Below are 20,000 nucleotides of genomic sequence, written 5' to 3' on the forward strand. Positions count from 1 at the left end.
GATGTTGCGGGCCAGGCTGCCTCCTCTCTCTATGCCTTGGCCATCCTGCAGGTCCGCCAGGCCAGGGCGTTGAGAGGGCTCCACGAGGGTAAGGCCGACCCGGGTATAATGCAGGATCTCCGTGCCACCGCTGACAGCGCTCTACGGGCGACTAAGGCGGCGGCACGGGCCCTGGGTCGGACGATGTCCACGGTAGTGGTCCAGGAGAGACACCCCCGGCTATACCTTGTGCAGAAGAGTGACAGCAAGGAAGTCCGCTTTCTTGATGCACTCATCTCGCAGGGTGGGTTGTTGGTAACACCGTCGAGGACTGCGCTCAGCAGTTTTTTGACGGCGAAGCAGACAGTGGCAATTAACCACATTTTTTTCATGCCGCGACTCGGCCGCCTACAGGCCTCCGAGATCTCACGTGACGTCTGCTTCCCTGCAACCCAGGACCCTTTCGACATCGGCTCCGGTTCCTGTGCCCCCACAGGCGGCACCCCGGAAGCAGAGGTCGAGGGGGAAACCTCCACCCCGTCAGCAACCTCCTCGCGAGAAGGGACACTGACGGGAAGACCCCAGGGAGAACAACATCGGGCCCGAACCTTCACAGCCACGGCTCTGATCGGTCGGTACGGGACGACTCCTGCCTCGTCACCAAAGCCGGGCCCTTTTTAGGGCTTGGCGCCCACTTACTCACTGAGTTTTCTGTTCTCCCCGGGTTTACTTGCAGCCGATCGCACACTCCACTGGACTGTGCTCGGCGAACCGACCTCACACCCTGGCGAGGCGTGAGGTCGTACACATACGACAGCCGTCACCACTCTCAAACCGACAGTGCGTGCCGTTGTCCTGCCAGGCAGGTAAGCAGGCGGAGCAAAAACCTTCCCTCCGGGGACTCCCCGCGACATGGTTAGCTCCGCCAGCCGACGAACCACCCCCCGTGGGAATGATGAAGCAGACCGTCCCCTTGGTCACCCTGTCACAGTCCCTGGGAGCTCGAGAGCTGCCCACACTGTCTCGCTGGCTAATGAGGGCGGTCCGTCTTGGTTACTCGATCCAGTTCGCCAGAGACTCACCCAAGTTTCGGGGCATCATCTCTCCCTCTGTCAGAGGCAGGGACGCCTCCGTACTTCGGGTAGAGGTCACCACCCTTCTGGCAAAACAGGCATCGAGTTCGTCCCTCAAAACCAAGATGTTCAGTGGGTCACCACCCGCACTTCATCGTTCCCAAGAAAGACGGCGGGTTGCCCCCAAAGGCTGCGTACCCTGAACAGAGCACCTTCACAAGCTGCCATTCAGGGTGCTCACACAGAGGCGCGTCCTGACATCTATGAGGTGTCAGGATTGGTTCGTGGCAATCGACCTGAAGGACGCTTACTTTCATGTCTCGATCCTCCTCGACACCGGCCGTTCCCACGGTTCGCGTGCGAGAGGCGGGCATATCAGTACAGAGTCCTCCCTTTCGGTCTGTCCCTGACCGCCCTTTCTCCCTGAGAGGAGGAAGGCGAGCGGGTACTAAACTATCTCAGCGACTGGCCTATCTTGGCACACTCGCGAGATCTGTTATGTACACAAAGGGACCTGGTGCTCCGGCACCTAGGTCGATTGGGACTCCAGGTCAACCAAGAGAGGGGCAAGCTCTCCCCAGTGCAGAGCATCCTCTTTCTCGGTATGGAACTCAGCTCTGTCACCATGTCGGCACACCTGTCCGCAGTTGTGCCCAACCAGTGTTGAACTGTCTGAAATGAACATTTTAGGCAGACAGCGGTCCCCCTGAAACAATTCAGAGGCTCCTGGGACACATGGCGTCCTCGCGGGTTAATACCCCTCGAGTTGATGCACATGACACCGCTCCAACACTGGTTTCAGAGTCGAGTTCCGAGGAGAGCGTGGCACACCGGCAGCAGGCGCATGGTGATGCCGCCCTGCTGCCGACGCACCATAACCCCTAGTCTTTATGACTTTTTCGACGGACTCAGGTCCCTTTGAGCAGGTTATGAGGCAGGTCGTGGTGACGACTGAAGTCTCCCTGCAGGGGTGCGGTGTAGTGTGCAACGGGCACGCAGGTGGGGTGTTGGACGAACCCCCGCCTGCGCTGGCATATCAATTGCCAAGAGTTGTGGGCTATGCTACTTGCACTGAGCAGGCTACGGCCTCTCGTGCGAGACATGCACGTGCTGTTCCGAGGACAGCACTATAGCTGTAGCGAATACAGATCGTCAGGGTGGCGTTCGCACACAGCAGCTAAACACAACTTGCTCGACGCCTCCTCCGGTGGAGTCAACAGGTGACTCGTTCCCTGCAGGCCACACACCCCGGGCAAACTGAACTAGACAGCCGACGTGCTTTCTCGCCAGTTTATGCCTCGTGGAGAGTGGCGACTCCACCCCCGTGCAGTCCAGCTCATTTGGAGGCTGTTCGGGTAGGCCCAGGTAAAACCTGTTCACCTCCCGTAACACCACCATTTGCCCGCTTGATAGTCCCTGCCCTCGGCACGGATATCCTTGCGCACAGCTGGCCGCGGGATGGGCGGAAGCACACCTTCCCCCCCCCAGGAGCCTTCTTGTACAGACTCTGTGCAAGGTCAGGGAGCAGGAGCACCAAGTGTTATTGGTTACACCACACCGGTCTAACCGCACTTGGCCTCAGAGCCGATGCTCTGGACAGCGACTCCCCCTGAACCATTCCCCTGACAGAGGACCTGCTCTTTCAGGGGAAGGACACGTTCTGGCATCCCAGATCAGACCTCTGGAACACCCATGTCTGGTCTCTAGACGGGACGAGAAGATCCTAAGATGGCTACTCCCCCTATACGGCTGAGACCATCACCCAGGCTAGGGCCCCATCTACTAGGCGGTTACACGCCTCTAGACGGTGCCTCTTCTCGTCCTGGTGTCTTTCTCAACGAGAAAGACCCACTGAGGTGCTTGATCAGGATTGTGTTCCCCTCCTCACGAGACTGGAGACTAACATCTCCCTTCCACATTGAAAGTGTATGTAGTCGCTATTGCCACTCATCACGACTCAGTCGGTGGAAAGTTTCTAGGGCAACACGACCTGGTCACCAGGTTCCTAAGCAGCGAGAGGGCGGAATCCGCCTCATCTTCGCTCCATACCCTCTTGGGACCCTAAGTGGTCCTGGGGAGCCTCAGGGCCCCCCAAAGAGCCCCTCGGAGGTTCCGATCTTCCTCATAGAGTAAGACGGCCCTCCTGACGGCGCTCACTTCCTTCAAGAGGGTAGGGGACCACCGAGCATCCTCCGTGTCCCTGGATTGCCTTAAACTCGGCCCTGGAAACTCTCACGTTATCTTGAGACCCAGGCCCGGATGCGTGCCCAAGAAGTTCCCACTACTCCCTCCGGGGCCAAGTGGTGAACTTGCAGGCGCTCCCCATAGGGGAGGAAGACCCAACCCGATTAGTGTTGTGTCCAGTACGTACTGGACCGCACGCAGAGCTCTGAAGCTCTGACCAGCTCCGTGTCTGTTGGAGGACAGCAGAAGGGGAAGGCTGTCTCCAAACAGAGGCTGGCGCACTGGGTCGTGGACGCCGTTACGACGGCATTCCGATCTCAGAATCTCCCATGCCCATTGGCAGTGAGGGCTCACTCCACACGGAGTTTAGCCACCTCCTGGACACTGGCAGAAGCGCCTCTCTAGCAGACATCTGTAGAGCTGCGGGTTGGGCTATGCCCAAACACCTTCTCAAGGGTTAACAACCTTCGCGTAAACCCGGTGTCAGCCCACGTCCTGCGTGGCGACATGTACGACTGGCATCCGAGGGGGCGTATGCCTGCGAAAGCACCTTTCCACCCTCTAACAGGTTGGGTCAGTGTGCTATTTACCTTTTCTTCTTACCCGAACACATCGCTAAGAAACTGGTACCTCACCAGCCTCCCTTCTTACCCAGACACTGGTTAAGAATAGGCATTCCATCCATCACCAAACAAGCACCCCCTGGGGGCTGGCTGGGCAGAGCAGCCTTCCCCCTTAGGCCGGGATACCATGTGAGCTATCACAGATAGCTCTAACCGGACCTAGTGCTACCGGACGTCTGTAACACCCCCTCCGTGGGCTGTTCCGTCTGATGTATCCTCATGAGAATGGTTCCCACTCCTGGTAACCCATGAGCTTCCCCAGGTGGGCCTCCACCTCGCGGTTAACTACTCAGTCCGCACGTTCCATGCGTTCTCCTCCAAGGACGAGACCATACCTATATCCACCATATTCCTCCCCACGGGTAGGAGGTGGCCTCTGTAGCGCTTCTCTGATTAAGAGTCGCGCTTACCCGGTGTAAACTGATCTGGACGGCCTCTCGCCTATAGAGAGCTAAGGCCCCGTCCGTGAAAGTTACCGGTCAGGGCTGTACCCATCTTTCTCCAAGAAAGCTCTGGAACCCCCCGACCACCACACTGGAAGGTTACAGTCTCACGAAAGCTTCGAGATGACACGCCCAGGCTTGTTACCGTCGCTTCGCTAGAGATTGTGACGCGATACAGCGTTGTGGCGTTTTCCATAGGCAACCCCATCTGTCGTTCTCGACACAACGTCGAGAGACCGACAGAAAGGGAACGTCTTGGTTACGTATGTAACCTCAGTTCCCTGATGGAGGGAACGAGACGTTGTGTCCCTTATGCCACGAACACGTATCGTATTCTGCTGCAGTTTGAGAGGTCTCAGGCTCTTCAGAACAAAGGTAAGTGAATGTTGCACGCCGGCCTCCTTTTATACCGGATTTCCGGGGGCGGAGCCCGGCATGCAAATTGCATTCGCCAAATTTCATTGGCCTTTTCTATAGTAGTCAGAGTTGATTGGTTCTCAAGGGCGAACCCCATCTGTCGTTCTCGACACAACGTCTCGTTCCCTCCATCAGGGAACTGAGGTTACATACGTAACCAAGACGTTCTCCACCGGTCCCTTACGAGAAAGTCTGGAGTTAACAGTCCCGGCCACCCAGAGGCTTTTACTCCCTTAAGTGATTCCTGATGAGTTACCTTTACTGTGGTATGATATATGGCCTTTTTTGATATAGACTCGAAGAAATCTATTTGAGGAACATTAAAGGACAAAATTGAACCACCGTCTTCACCTTCCAGATCTTCATTACTTGCTGGCGTAATTTCTATGTCAGGGAATCCAATCGTATAATTTTCTTTTCGTGCAATGGTCTCTCTGTAGCTGCTTGGTATTACATTCAAAATCTCTTCCATCAGCTTTGCTGTGAGTCTTAATGATCGTAATCCTGTCACCTCTTTGAGGCTCTCTACTGATCGCCATCCATTATTGTCCAAGAGATGCCCCAGTTTTACAATTTTATTCTTTATTAAGCATGTTCGTATACTCACAGAAGATAACAGTCTTGTCTGTATCAGTGGATTAAAAAACAAAGGTTCTTCAGTAATCCAATGTCCTTGATGATCAATGTCCCTCCTTACTTTAAAAACAGTTCTCCATGCCTTCAACATAGACCTGTAAAAGGGTGTAATCTCGGACAAGCTCACCTCCTCCAGTTTAATTAGGAATAAATGTTTGTCCAAGCCCAATCCTCCTACTTTCTGTAGCAAAGCACAAGCAGTTTGGGCCCAAGTCAAATCCTTATTGTACAGGAGTCTCTGTGCTGCTTGAATTCTAAAGGCACGGATACGGCTCCTCACATCCACAAGACCCTGTCCTCCTTCCTGGACAGGTAGGTACAGTGCAGCTGCTCGGATCCAGTGCTGCCCGCTCCAGAAGAAATCCACTAATGCTCTCTGTATAAGGCAGATCAGTTCATCCGGTGGCTCCATTACCATTATGCGGTGCCACAGCGTAGAGGCAGTTAGATTGTTAACAACCAAAACTCTTCCTCTATACGACATCTGTGGTAATAGCCATTTCCATTTAGACAATCGAGCAATTACTTTCTCCAGCATTCCCTCCCAATTTTTTCCCTGAAATTTGTTATTCCCTAGATATACACCTAAAACTTTCAACCCTTCCCTACCCCATTTCAACCCACCAGGAAGCTGTGGGGGTCCTTTTCTCGTCCACTCTCCAATAATAAAACCCTCACTTTTTCCCCAGTTTAATCTAGCTGAGGATGCCATTTCATATTGTTCAATATTCTTAGTTAAAACTGTAACATCGTCTTGGCACGTAATAAAAACCGTAACATCATCAGCATATGCCGACACGGACACCATAGAACTTTTGTCTCCATTTGGAATCAAGACTCCATTAAGATTTCTTCTTAACCTGCATAACAGCGGCTCAATCACAAGGCTATATAATTGTCCTGAGAGTGGACAGCCCTGCCTGATTCCTCTAAAAACAGCTATTGGTGCACTTAAAACACCACCAGCTTTCACAAGAACAAATGCATTTGAATACAACAACTGGATATATTAAATAAATATGTCCCCAAAACCAAAATTCCTTAAAACATTGTAGAGATAACCGTGGTCAACTCTATCAAACGCCTTCTCTTGATCTAAAGAAAGAAAACCAATTTCATAATTGTTTAACTGACTTATTTCCATAACATCCCGTAGTAAAAAAATATTGTCCATTATAGTCCTTTCAGGAATGCAGTATGTCTGTTCCTTCTGAACCAATAAACTTAGATAACCCTTTAGTCTATTAGCTAAGCATTTTGAAAATATTTTATAGTCAACACACAGTAATGACACCGGTCTCCAATTCTTGAGAAGACCTAGATCTCCTTTTTTTGGAAGTAAAGAAAGTACTGCCCTGCTGCAGCTTATCGGAAAACTCTTACTTTTGCAACATTCAGACAATACCTCATAAACATCTTCTCCTAACACACTCCAAAAATGTTGATAAAACTCCACAGTCAATCCATCAATTCCTGGGGATCTACCCTTGGACAACTGCTGCATTGCCTCTGTCAGCTCTTGAAAAGTAATATTACTATCCAGAGCCTTTTTCTGCTCACTGCCAAGCTTTGGTAGATTACTCAGTAGATCATCAGCACTTTCGGTGTCACAGTTTTCAGAAGTATATAGTTGTGAGTAGAAGTCCATTGCCAACTTCCTTATTTCTACAGGATCTGTTGTTATAGAACCATCATGTCGACGAAGATGATACATTTGTTTCTGTTTTGTACTTTTCTTTTCAAGATTAAAAAAGAAAGTGCTTGGAGTGTCCATGTCTTTAATAGAGCAAAATCTTGCCCTTATTAACTCTGTCTTTACTTGTTCCTATAGGAAAGTCCCAAGCTCTCTCCTTTTCCTTCTTAAGGCATCATCATGCACAAGTTCATTATTATAAAAGCATTCCTTTTCTAAAAGTTCAATGTCTCTTTGTAATCTTTCCACAGTTTCCTTTACCACTGATCCAGTACATGATGAATAATTCTGACAAAAAATCCTTATGTTCGCTTTGCCCACATCCCACCACTGACTGAGATTTTCAAATGATTCTTTCTTCATTTTCCATTTCTTCCAGAACAGATCAAATAATTCACAAAAATTAACATCTTGTAATAATTTAGCATTAAAATGCCAATAATAAATACATTTTGACGAACTTTTAAAATGAAAATCAAAAATAACCATGTGATGGTCTGAAAAACCGTTAGGCAAAATGGCAGTATTCATCACCCTATTTTTCCATAATTTACCCAAATAAAATCTATCTAGTCGTGCACCACAGATTCTCTGATCCGTTACTTTAAGCCAAGTATATTGTCTGGCTTTTTTGTTGATCATTCTCCATACATCTAGTAAATCAAATTCATTTAATACTTTCATCAACACATTACTAGATCGACTATCTGGCTCTTCACCATTTCTATCAATTGTAAAATCTGTGGTGCAATTCCAATCTCCTCCCAAAACTATACATTCATTACTATTAAGTGTCCGAATTTCTTTTCTCATTTCCATAAAAAAATCCTTCCTTTCAACCCCATTATTTGGGGCATAAACATTCATTAAAATAAATACCATTTTATCAATCTCTATTTTAGTTAACAACATTCTACCTTTTACAACCTCATTTACACTTAAAATTTGAACATTAATATTCTTAGAAAATAGAATTGCTACTCCTGCACTATTGTTTGTCCCATGACTTAAAATGAGCTTTCCCTCCCACCACCTGTTCCATTCATTTTCATTATCGTTATTCGTATGGGTTTCTTGTAACAAAACCACATCAACACGATTAATTTTGAAAAAACTAGAGACCATAGCTAACTTATTCCTATCTCTACCTCCATTTATATTTAAAGACCCCACCCTCAAATACCCCATAATAAGGAGGAAAGGAAAGAGACAGGACAGGAACAAATGTAACTCACAAAGTTTAGAAATCACCATGTGCATTTTTTTTTTTTTTTTACTATTTTCCTTCCAAAGCACGCTTTTTTTCCTTTCTTAAATTTGTTACCATTTTTTTCAAACGAAATCTCTTTTTTATATTTAATGCCTCGTAACTGGCCGTTTTCAGTAGCAATCCCACTGACCCAATGAATTTGTCTATATCCGGAAAATAATCTTTTACCTTCACTGTTTTTCCAAACGTTACATCTAAAAACTTATCAATTTCCTGCAATGTGTACGTGTCATCTAAGACCTGTGAACCTATTTCAAACATGTCAGAAACTGAGTCATCATCTCCTATCTCTTCATCCTCAGACATTACTACACATTCAGATGTCCCTGCCACTTCATCATCTACACTTTCATTAATCTCAGCCTTTTTACTTTGTTCAGACAAGACATATTCCTCATCTTTCTCAACCTCATTCTCATCACCATCATCATTAACAACATCGTTAACAACATCGTTAACAACATCATCCGTTTGAGTTATACTTTGAGCTTGACCATCACTTGATTCTTCAGTGTTCAAATGTAATACAGTATCATGTCTATTTCCTGTATTAGCAGCTTCACTAGGACCCGCGACTTCTTCATCGTTCTGGGCTTTATGTGGGCACGCCATCCTTTTATGTCCCACATCTCCACACTCAAAACATCTCATACTTCCAGAGTGCATAAATCATGTACGCCTTACCTTCATGCCAAACTCTGAACGAAACATCCAACTCTGGCTCATTCAAAAACATGAACACCTGCCGCCTAAACGACATAACATGCTTCAATGCTGCATTTCTACAGCGAAGTGGAACCATTTTGATTGCGCTCGCAAACTTCCCATAACGAACTAATCCCCGCTCAATTTCATCTTCACGAATGAATGGCGGCACGTTCGCGATAGTTATACGTGTCGTCGGCGCAACCAGCGGGGAAACATTAATAAAAACGCCACTTACCGCAATTCCGCTGACAACTAGCCGATTAGCTAACTCTTCTTCCTTTACAAAAACCACAACTGCCTTGTTCATTCTCGATGCCGAAGAAATGTTTTCAAATCCGATCTGTTCTCCAACGGCCATTAACACGTCTTCCACCTCCACGCCGGGCGCAGGAACACACCTGATTCCATTGCTCAAAGACACACGTGTCGGTGGCTCTCCGCCGTTTGAGACCGACGCCATCCCAGCACCGTCCCAAAGGCCCACAAACCACTCAAACTAACCTAACCCAACCTTTTTTTTTTTTTTTTTTTTTTCCTATATATTTATATGTTTTAACCAATTTTTCAGAAGATGAAAATAAAGGAAATAGGACTACGGTCACCCTCTCTCAGCACGAAACACTCCACACACCCCAAACGCTCCCAGCATGCACAGAGAGAGAGAGAGAGAGAGAGTGAGAGAGTGTGAGAGATGTTAACAGAATGAAAGGACTTTACCTTTAAATGCCAGTTTCAAACACTGCGTTTTACTTTCCTGTAAAACAAAGAAAGAAAGAAAGAAAGAAAGAAGTCACCGAGGAGCAGAAACTCAAAGAACATTCATCTATATTACATTTGTTGTTTGATATAAATGATGTTGTCATTTGTGATGTGTTCACCTTCTCCACGCTGCTCACGGCCTGAAAGTAGATGTTGTAGTTCTTGCGGGGAGCGAGCGGGGCGTTCCAGAACCCGTGATATGTCTTGTTGTCGCCCACTGTAAACGGCAGCGGCTCCAGAAGATTCCTGGGAGGAAGTTCTGCCGCAAAATAATAGGGCAAACCCCCGCTGACGGCGTTCTGATACGACACAGGCTCAAGATAACACTCGCCGCCCGCCTCCCGTCGAGCACGACGCGGGTTTATCTCCCTCACTACGATCTGATAGGAGCTGTTGATGACAGACACAGAGAAACAGCCAATCAGACCATCTGCAGTTCTGCACTCAAACTTACAGTAAGAATTCCGTTCATATATTTTCTGTCTGACTTTCAGATTGACAAACATCTGGTGGACAGACAGACAGACAGACAGATGAACAGACAGACGGAGGATTGCAGGAGTGTTTAAAGCACTTTTTGTGTTTGTATGAAATAATGTTTGTATTGAAGATCTATTGAATGGTTTGAGGTTTGTTGTTTGGTTGGAAGACATTTTAAGCATCTTTGAGAATCAAAAGATTCTGGTGATTTCAGTCACTACATTTGATCTCAATTAAAATAGAATACATTGGAATTAAACAAGGCTTGTTTATTTAAAATACAATGAAGAGAGAGTAAAGATTTGAATTCCCTCATTACTGGCTGAAGAGAGGTCATGTGATGAAGAAAGGGACGCACCTGATTGGAGCTCCTTTAGCCTGTGCGGGTTTCAGCAGAACGGTGATGGTGGTGGCCGTCTCATTCAGTGAAGCTTCTGATCCATCATACTCCTCTAGAGTCGGTGCTAGAGAGAGAGAAAGCTGATGAAATCTTTCAGTACATTTCCAGACATCATTTTTATTTGTACAAAAAGTATGTGTATTCAATATCATTTTGTGTATGTCTCATTTCTCTATTTTGTTTTATAACAGTGTATATGTGCAAACACCCACTTTGTAAACATCAGTGTCACGTTGGACCACATCACAATACAGTGTATCAGAACATTTCCAAAAGTGGTTTTCATGACAATCAGCTCTCATGTTGTTATTCTGAGCAGTTAAACTAAGAAATAAAAACTGAACATTAATGAGCAACATTTCTCCGTGTGCCGGTTGGTTGATGTAAAGTGATGGATGTGTGAAATGATGGAGAATCACATTTGCTCTTGTATTACACCTGCCGCTCATCAGAAAACACATCAGGAGCTTTTACCTTTAATTCAACTGAATGCAAACAAACAAACTCATATAAAGACTGGCGCTTCTCAGGGCTCCATTATAATAATAATAAGGACTGGCCGAGAGTTCCACCTTGGTTTTCTGGGATTGTAAACTGTTCGAAAGTAGTCAACCAATCAGGTATAGGCTTTCGTGCCGGGCCAATGAAAATGCAACCTCTTACATGGCATGTTATTGGTTGAATGTGACTCGACATACTCAACAAGGCAAGATGGATCCACGCAGAAGCAGATTAACCATTCGAGCAATTGGGTGAGTGGCCAGGGGCACCAGGACTTTAGGGGCACCAAATAAACCCGCGATACAAAATGAAATTTTTTATAAATGTACATAATCACCTGTTTTTTAAGACTTAAATCATGCATCTGCGCTATATAGGCGTGGCACCATGTGGGAGAATACCCCCACTTTCAGATAAAAATGGTTTTGTTCCGCACATTTTTCGACACACCTCCACCAACATTCTCTCCCATGTTATCTGGTTTGTTACATAGATTTGAGTGAACTAACATTCCGCCAATCACAAGTGAGTGTTATGAGCCGAGTCGTCTTTCGTGTAAACTTTAAGCTTCAAACAGATGGAAGCAGGAACTGTGCAGAGTTCATTTGTATAGCGGCGATAAAAGGCAATTTTTTACATAATGTCACACAAAACTCCAAAAATGGGCTGGACAAAATTATTGGCACCCTTAACTTAATATTTGGTTGCACACCCTTTGGAACAAATAACTGAAATCAATCGCTTCCTATAACCATCAATTAACTTCTTACACCTATCATCAGGAATTTTATGACCACTCTTCCTTTGCAAACTTTTCCAGGTCTCTCAAATTGGAAGGGCGCCTTTTCCCAACAGCAATTTTAAGATCTCTCCACAGGTGTTCAATGAGATTTAGATCTGGACTCATTGCTGGCCACTTCAGAACTCTCCAGTGCTTTGTTGCCATCCATTTCTGGGTGCTTTTTGAAGTATGTTTGGGGTCATTGTCCTGCTGGAAGACCCACGATCTCGGACGCGAACCCAGCTTTCTGACACTTGGCCCTACATTGCGACCCAAAATACTTTGGTAATCCTCAGATTTCATGATGCCTTGCACACAGTCAAGGGATCCAGTGCCAGAGGCAGCAAAACAACCCCAAAACATCTTTGATCCACCACCATATTTGACTGTAGGTACTGTGTTCTTTTCTTTGTAGGCCTCATTCCGTTTTCGGTAAATAGTAGAATGATGTGCTTTACCAAAAATCTCTATCTTGGTCTCATCTGTCCACAAGACGTTTTCCCAGAAGGATTTTGGCTTGCTCAAGTACATTTTGGCAAACTGTAGTCTTGCTTTTTTATGTCGCTGTGTCAGCAGTGGGGTCCTCCTGGGTCTCCTGCCATAGCGTTTCATTTCATTTAAATGTCGACGGATAGTTCGCGCTGACACTGACAGAGCCTGCAGGACAGCTTGAATTTCTTTGGAACTTGTTTGTGGCTGCTTATCCACCATCCGGACTATCCTGCGTTGCAACCTTTTATCAATTTTTCTCTTTTGTCCACATCCAGGGAGATTAGCTACAGTGCCATGGGTTGCAAACTTCTTGATAATGTTGCGCTCTGTGGACAAAGATCCCTGGAGATGGACTTGTAACCATGAGATTGTTGATATTTTTCCACAATTTTGGTTCTCAAGTCCTCAAACAGTTCTCTTCTCCTCTTTCTGCTGTCCATGCTTAGTATGGCACACAAAGACACACAATAGCATGACTAATTTTGTCTGCTTTCAGGTGTGATTTTTTATATTGCCCACACCTGTTACTTGCCCCAGGTGAGTTTAAAGGAGCATCACGTGCTTGAAACAATCTTATTTATCCACAATTTTGAAAGGGTGCCAATAATTTTGTCCAGTCCATTTTTGGAGTTTTGTGTGACATTATGTCAAATTTGCTTTATTCCCTCCTTTTTTTTGTTTTGTTCCAATACACACAATGGAAATAAACATGTGTATAGCAAAAAATGTGTTAATGCAATACTTTTCTGTGAGAAATACTTGATTTTCTGGAAAAAATTCAGGGGTGCCAACAATTTTAAGATGGTATAGTATGTAATGCATGCTAATAGTACGTTGAGGTAAGGGCACTATTTAAGGTGCAAACCTGCGTTTGCGTTAGTGTCATCACTATAGCAATCAATTCATATGTGTACTTTTAAGTGGAGTCACGTTATCGCAGTACTTATGTGATCGTTTAGGAGTCTGTAAGAAGAATATACACATACTGTTCTTAAAAAGAGCGTTTGAATAGCTGTATGCGCAATGAAACCCGTCTGTTTAGTCTCTCTAGCAGTAAATATAGTAATAATAACGTTTCATGTTATTTTTATAAATAACCTGGCAATACATTGTAATCTGGTGAATGCCACTTTGGTGAATTAAAGTCCCAATGTCCTGAAAATCTGTATATTGTTCCATCGTCCCCTAATCTGAATACATACATGAAAACTATACATAGGTTTTATATATATAAATGTCCCTGTTCCCCCACTTTGTGGCACGCACAACATTTACAACTGTTTGAATTTTTTTTTCGTGATTGATTATTTTTCACTACATCAAAACCTGAAATGTAACATTACAACAGAAAGCAGTTGCCCTTTAACAACAGTAGGCCTAATTGTTAAAAACACTTAATGAAGAGTTGAAGAGTTTTTTGTGTTCTTTTCTACAAAAGTGACATGTTAATGTGTAATTCTTGTAAAATAATATGTTGTACATGGCTGAGTCTCATTCTTATAAATATTTTAATATATAAATCTTTTAATGAGTGGATTCTTGCGTGTGGGAAGGTGGGTGGATGGGGGGCACCTCGGGGGCTGTTGCCCAGGGTCACCATGAGGTCTTAAAGAGTAAGTAGCATTAGATCATGAAAATGACATTTCATGCAGTGTGTTATGTTGCCGTGTTTGAAGGTAAGCAGTCTGGCAAGTTGTAAGTCCTAAGGTGAATAAATAACAACCTTATTGGCTTAGGGAGTCAACTTTGAATCAAGCAAACGAGACGTGTCTCCAACCGCCACATATATACGTCACTAGAAATAGTCCCCGCCTACATTTTGCTGCGACTGCCGCAGAAACGGCAATCGTGGTCTAATGGTTAGAGAGTCGGACTCGTGACCAGAAGGTTGCTGGTTCAATCCTCAGGGCCGGCGGGTAACGATTGTGGTGCCCTTGAGGAAGGCACCTTATCCCTACTTGCTCCCCGGACGCTGCAGTGAAAGCTCCGGGTGTACGTGTGTTCACCACTTGCTGTGCGTGTGTTCACTACTCACTGGATGGGTTAAAAGCAGAGGTCACATTTCGGGTATGGGTCACTGTACCTGACAAATAGGTCACTTTCACTTTTTTTTTAAACTTCACTATCTACTCCCCCAAAACACTGTCGCTCGTTCTTGATGTGTATGCCGTCTATAACCTGTGTTCTACATTGTGAAACAAAGTGCATCTAATTTAAACTACCAAAGGGAAACCTTCGGAGGAAACAATGGTTACAATTCATTTTCAAATGACACCAAAGGAGTATAACCCCAGGGTTTTAATGTGCGCGCGTCATTTCAACAAAGATTGCTTCGATAATCTTGGCGCGTTCACTGCAGGATATGTTAAAAGACTATCCTTGAAAGGGGGAAATACCTGGACCTGCTAGCTCCACCGAATCACAACCTGTAAGTGTGACTATTTATTTTTGTCTGAACTTCAAGAAATATTTGTGTACCTTATGTCTGTGTTTAGCTAATGCATATAACATGTACCGTTATTTCTGGGGTATTACAGTTTGTTTATCTATCTATGAACTCGGCTAATTTAAGTGTTCAAGCTATTATCGTCTATCTATTATCTAACACCATGGACTGTTCTGTGTTTTACCTTTTCTGTTTTTCCTGTTTGCTCCTGTAAAGCTGCATTGGAACAATGCACATTATGAAAAGCACTATATAAATAAACTTGAATTGAATTACTATCGTCTTCGGACTCGGTCTCAAACTGGTAAGGTGAAATCCCCGCCATCTCTATCTATATATTGTAGATAATATATACTGTAATCCAGCAATGATGGTAGGCGTTCCATTTGAAAGTGAAAAGTGAAAGTGACCTATTTGTCAGATATGGTGACCCATACCCGAAATGTGACCTCTGCTTTTAACCTATCCAGAGAGTAGTGAACACACGTACACCCGGAGCAGTGGGCAGCTATCACTGCAGCGGGGCTAAGGTGCTAAGGTAGGGGTAAGGTGCCTTGCTCAAGAGCACCTCAATCGTTACCTGCCGGCCCTGAAGATCGAACCAGCAACCTCCTGGTCATTAGACCACGATCACCCAAACAAAAAAAAGGAAAATGCCGGCATTTTGTAATAATGCGCTCGCGACATTTGTCTTTAAAATAACGCTGTATTCTTACTCTTAAGCAGACCTATGCACATGAAATGATACCAAACGCCCATATTAGAAAGTAGAAGTAATCCATTATGGGTTAAGTGAAAGTAAACATTTGAAAACAGAACGCATGTGTCTCAGTATATTAGATCCGTGCAACTCTGAGAGGGGCAGCAGCAACATTAAAATCTTTTTATGTTCATCAAACAACAAAAGATGAAGACAAAACACTCATGATTAAGGGTCAGAACTGCTCCTGACTGATTCAATTCTAAAACACGCACGCACACACACACACACATGCATACACATCCACACACACCTGATATGTTAGTTGTGACGTTGAGTGTGGTTGCGGGGCCATATCCTTTGCTGGTGCTGGCTCGGATCAGAAACTGATATGTGGTTCCAGGATGCAGTGCTGTGAAGTTGTGTCGAGATGTGTTCCAGTGTAATGACACAAGCACTGCCGGCCGCTGCAACACCACTGACGGATCAAACGAATGAACAGCACTGTAGCTGATCTGAACATAACAACACAACAATCCTCATTAATACACAGCTACTTATACTTATACAAGTCTACACTTTTACACAGATGTAGTAGTGACCACATCTGCATCCACACAACATAATACAACACAATGACTTCTGTTTTTAATGTCTGTAATGAGATTAATATATGTTAATATAAATATATGGCAGATTTTGGATGCAGATAACATAAGAATTTCACACTGAAGCATTTCCACACACACACACACACACACACACACACAGATGTGGGGATAGCTCATACTGGGTCTCACACACACACACACACACACACAGAGAGATTACCTCATACTGTGTTATGATGCCGTTGGGCTCCAGCGGTTCTTTCCACTGTAATGTGATCTTCTCCTCAGAGGGAAACGCTCGCACAAACTCTTTAGGAACCATACCAGGAACTACACAAACACACACAAACAGAAAGATGAACACATGAAAACTCCATCAACACTGTCTGCAAACATCTCAGAACATCATTGATTTCACCTATGGTGTGTGATGATGAATAATATCTAAAGGGTCCGTCCTGTACATCAGAGCTCACTTCAGGACACACGAGTCCTCTCTTAGTGAGTATTTCATTCATTTTATCGCAAGTTTAGATTCAAAACATTCCTGATCAGACTGTTAGTCATTCGGTGTGTTTTGTGTCATTCATATCTCAACGGTCAGAGAAACATCACCCTGATATTAGACTACACTGTCATGTGTGTTGGTTGTTGGTGTATTAAAGTGAGACGTCATCGCAAATAGAACAAAAGCAGCAAATCATTCTATTGTCAATGTTTAGCAGTGGCGGCGCTGGGGGGGTTTATGGGCCCGTCAGACAACAGTTCAGCTCCGGCAGAGCCCACCCGAGGATATTCTTCTATGTTCCACAGAGTGTCTTTCACTGATTTCTAATGACAGTCTTGTTAGGGTTCAGACTGGACCAGAGAAGATGTTAGACTGACGCTACACAACTCCAGTGCTAGAGAGTGAAGCCTGTGTTGACTACTTCTTATCATCACAAGTTCACATCTGCCACTCGCACATAAGACCATGAAGCCATTTATTCTTAATAAAATGAAAAAAATATCGTCCCTCCAACCAATGATGAATATCCACTGATATTTGATATCAATATTTTATCAAAAGTTTTATAATATTTATCAAAGTATAATATTACCTTATTGATTTGAATATAATCACAATCAAGCTGATAACATCCGGAATCAATACAAATAATTCAAATGTCTATTTGGACAATGTTTGATTGGCATCTGTTATCAAAAGTTTGTGGTTGAATGTTTCCAGTACTTCAGTGTTAGAAAATGTGATTTTGGATAGCAATGAATTCAATCAAATATCACTTAAAACAAAAGGGTTAGACCTGGAGGAGAAGCTCTTCATCTCAACTCAAGAGCAGATTGTTATGCTGCCGTGGCAAATCTAGAACCTTGTGCTTGTGGATATGCTAGTTTTTCTACCAGAAACTTGTGAAGTAATAAAAAAAACCAAACTGTACCGACTGTACGCTTCAGACCCTTCTGTATATTCATGTATTCTGCTTCATTTGCCTTTTCAGATTTTTTGTTGTTAAGTTCATAAATACATTTTTTTCTTAGGCTACTTTACACATGTTTTTCAACCAAAAACCACAGCATTTAATGTAAGCTTTTAGTAAAATGTTCACAAAATCTTCATTAATAAACAATAACCATAACTAAGTGTACTCATGTGAGAAGTGTAGGCTATATCTAAAAGAAGCTGTTCTGTATGTAAACGTACCGTGGCCGCTGGGTGTCAATGCGCTGCAACAGAAGAGAACACATGCAAACAAAAAAAAACACAAGCAAATTCAGAAAGCATTCGCGTTAGTTTGACGACACATGCCCTGCAAATACTCGCAACACAAGCAAACACAGAAACGCGCTGCAAATTTTCGCAACACAAACAAACACAGAAACGCGCTGCAAATTCTCGCAACACAAACAAACACAGAAACGCGCTGCAAACTGCACACACGACAACGGAAGTGTTTCCGGGGGACCGCAAAAACTGATGCACTTCATGCGCTTCATTTTGACTGTTCAAATTCGTTAGTGGAGTTGTCAGCCACACTGACTATGTCGACTACAATACATTTTTAATCATTAATCATTAAACCATTAAATGTTTTTAACGTGACACTTGTTTAAGTAAGTCGAGCAATTACTATGTCTCATAGTTTTTGTTAAACTGTTCAAATCGACAGGCTAATAATATCCTACGGACGTACGTTAAGAAAGTTAAAATAAAGTTATAAAGCAACTACCTTCAATGTGGCTGACAACTCCACTAACGAATTTGAATAGTCAAAGTGAAGCGCGTCCCAATCAGGTGCATCAGTTTTTGCGGTCCCCCGGAAACACTTCCGTTGTCGTGTGTGCAGTTTGCAGCGCGTTTCTGTGTTTGTTTGTGTTGCGAGAATTTGCAGCGCGTTTCTGTGTTTGTTTGTGTTGCGAAAATTTGCAGCGCGTTTCTGTGTTTGCTTGTGTTGCGAGTATTTGCAGGGCATGTGTCGTCAAACTAACGCGAATGCTTTCTGAATTTGCTTGTGTTTTTTTGTGTTTGCATGTGTTTTCTTCTGTTGCAGCGCAGTGACACCCAGCGGCCACCGTATAAACGGCTATCTGAGGCATTTATTCATTGAATAATAAACTGTTAAGCCCCCCCCCAACAGAAACTGATGTTAGATAACCTCACAATAAGATGCACATTGTTCCCTTTACAAACACAAAATGTGTTTGCAGAACTGAAGGTAAAGACGTGTCACTTCATGTGTTAGATGGAAAGTTTTGTCAGCATTGGGTGGATTGATCAGTTTTATCTGTTCAGGAAGAGAAGACGCGTGACACGTGTGTCCCAGATGTGTCAGCACTCACAGCGGGATCTTCCCCAAACAATATATCCTCTTCATTATTCTGAAAAATATCTGCCTCATCTACAGAATTCCCCTAAACAAACCTGGTTCTATTTATCCATTTTGACTTGGGATTGTTCTGTAAACACTTGAAATGGGTCACACTGTAGTACACACTGTTTCCGTTCATGCTTCTCTAACAAAACACATGATGAATATAAGATCTAGACAACATTAGGATTGAAAGTGTGGCACGCAGCACAATGGAGGTGAACATGAGGAGGACACAGAATGTACACATCACGTGACACACACAATACAGTTCTTACCGTCTTCTTCTGTTTGGATGACGGTCTCGTCGCTCTCTTTACGGCCCTCAGGGTTGGTGAGGATCATCTTCAGGCTGACGTTGGTGTTGGGGGGCAGGTTAGCCACCACGTGTCGGGGGGCTTTGGGGTCCATCTCCAGGCAGTCGGCTTTGCTCTGGTTTGGGGTTTTGTGGTAGTGATAGCAGATGGTGACGTTGAAGGTGTGACAGCGGGTGATGTTGTAGCCCAGCGACTCCCAGTCTACGGCGATGAAGCGCGCCTGCGTCTCTGCGATCTTCAGACTCTTGGGGGTCCGCATGGGTTCTGTGAGAGATGACAGACATTTTGATGAATACATTTTCAGGGCTCAAGGCCATGAGACTAAAAGACACATTTTGTCATGAGGACGTTTATTTGTGTTTGTCAGACGGCGCTCACAGCGCGAGGTGTCACATGTCACTCTGTTGGGTTACATACAAAGATCCACTGACAGCATAACCATTAAACAACACACTGAGAGAAACCAGAGAGAGTTTCAAACTAAAGCTAGAACACACCAAGAACTTCACATATCTTGGTATAAACATTAGTAACACCGGAAACTTAAACAAGGCTGTGAATGACCTGAGAGACAAGGCACGAAGAGCCTTTTACACAATCAAAAAGAATATTAAAATTGA

At 44.4% G+C, this 20,000-nt stretch overlaps 1 protein-coding gene across 10 annotated transcripts in view; it reads right to left on the minus strand.

The window, feature by feature from the left end:
• The window catches only part of ptprk (protein tyrosine phosphatase receptor type K), a 174,408-nt gene that overhangs the window by 56,685 nt on the left and 97,723 nt on the right, over positions 1–20,000 (minus strand). For all 10 annotated transcript variants that reach the window (XM_056765384.1, XM_056765392.1, XM_056765389.1 and 7 more), the window contains 6 exons: positions 19,342–19,644; positions 16,417–16,526; positions 15,899–16,100; positions 10,624–10,729; positions 9,905–10,175; positions 9,744–9,780 (listed from right to left, as the gene is read on the minus strand). In XM_056765384.1, the coding sequence (XP_056621362.1) occupies positions 9,744–9,780; positions 9,905–10,175; positions 10,624–10,729; positions 15,899–16,100; positions 16,417–16,526; positions 19,342–19,644 (1,029 nt within the window). The remainder of the gene's footprint in view (positions 1–9,743; positions 9,781–9,904; positions 10,176–10,623; positions 10,730–15,898; positions 16,101–16,416; positions 16,527–19,341; positions 19,645–20,000) is intronic.

This window comes from Triplophysa dalaica, chromosome 13, assembly GCF_015846415.1.
Source record: "Triplophysa dalaica isolate WHDGS20190420 chromosome 13, ASM1584641v1, whole genome shotgun sequence".
NCBI classification, from domain to species: domain Eukaryota; kingdom Metazoa; phylum Chordata; class Actinopteri; order Cypriniformes; family Nemacheilidae; genus Triplophysa; species Triplophysa dalaica.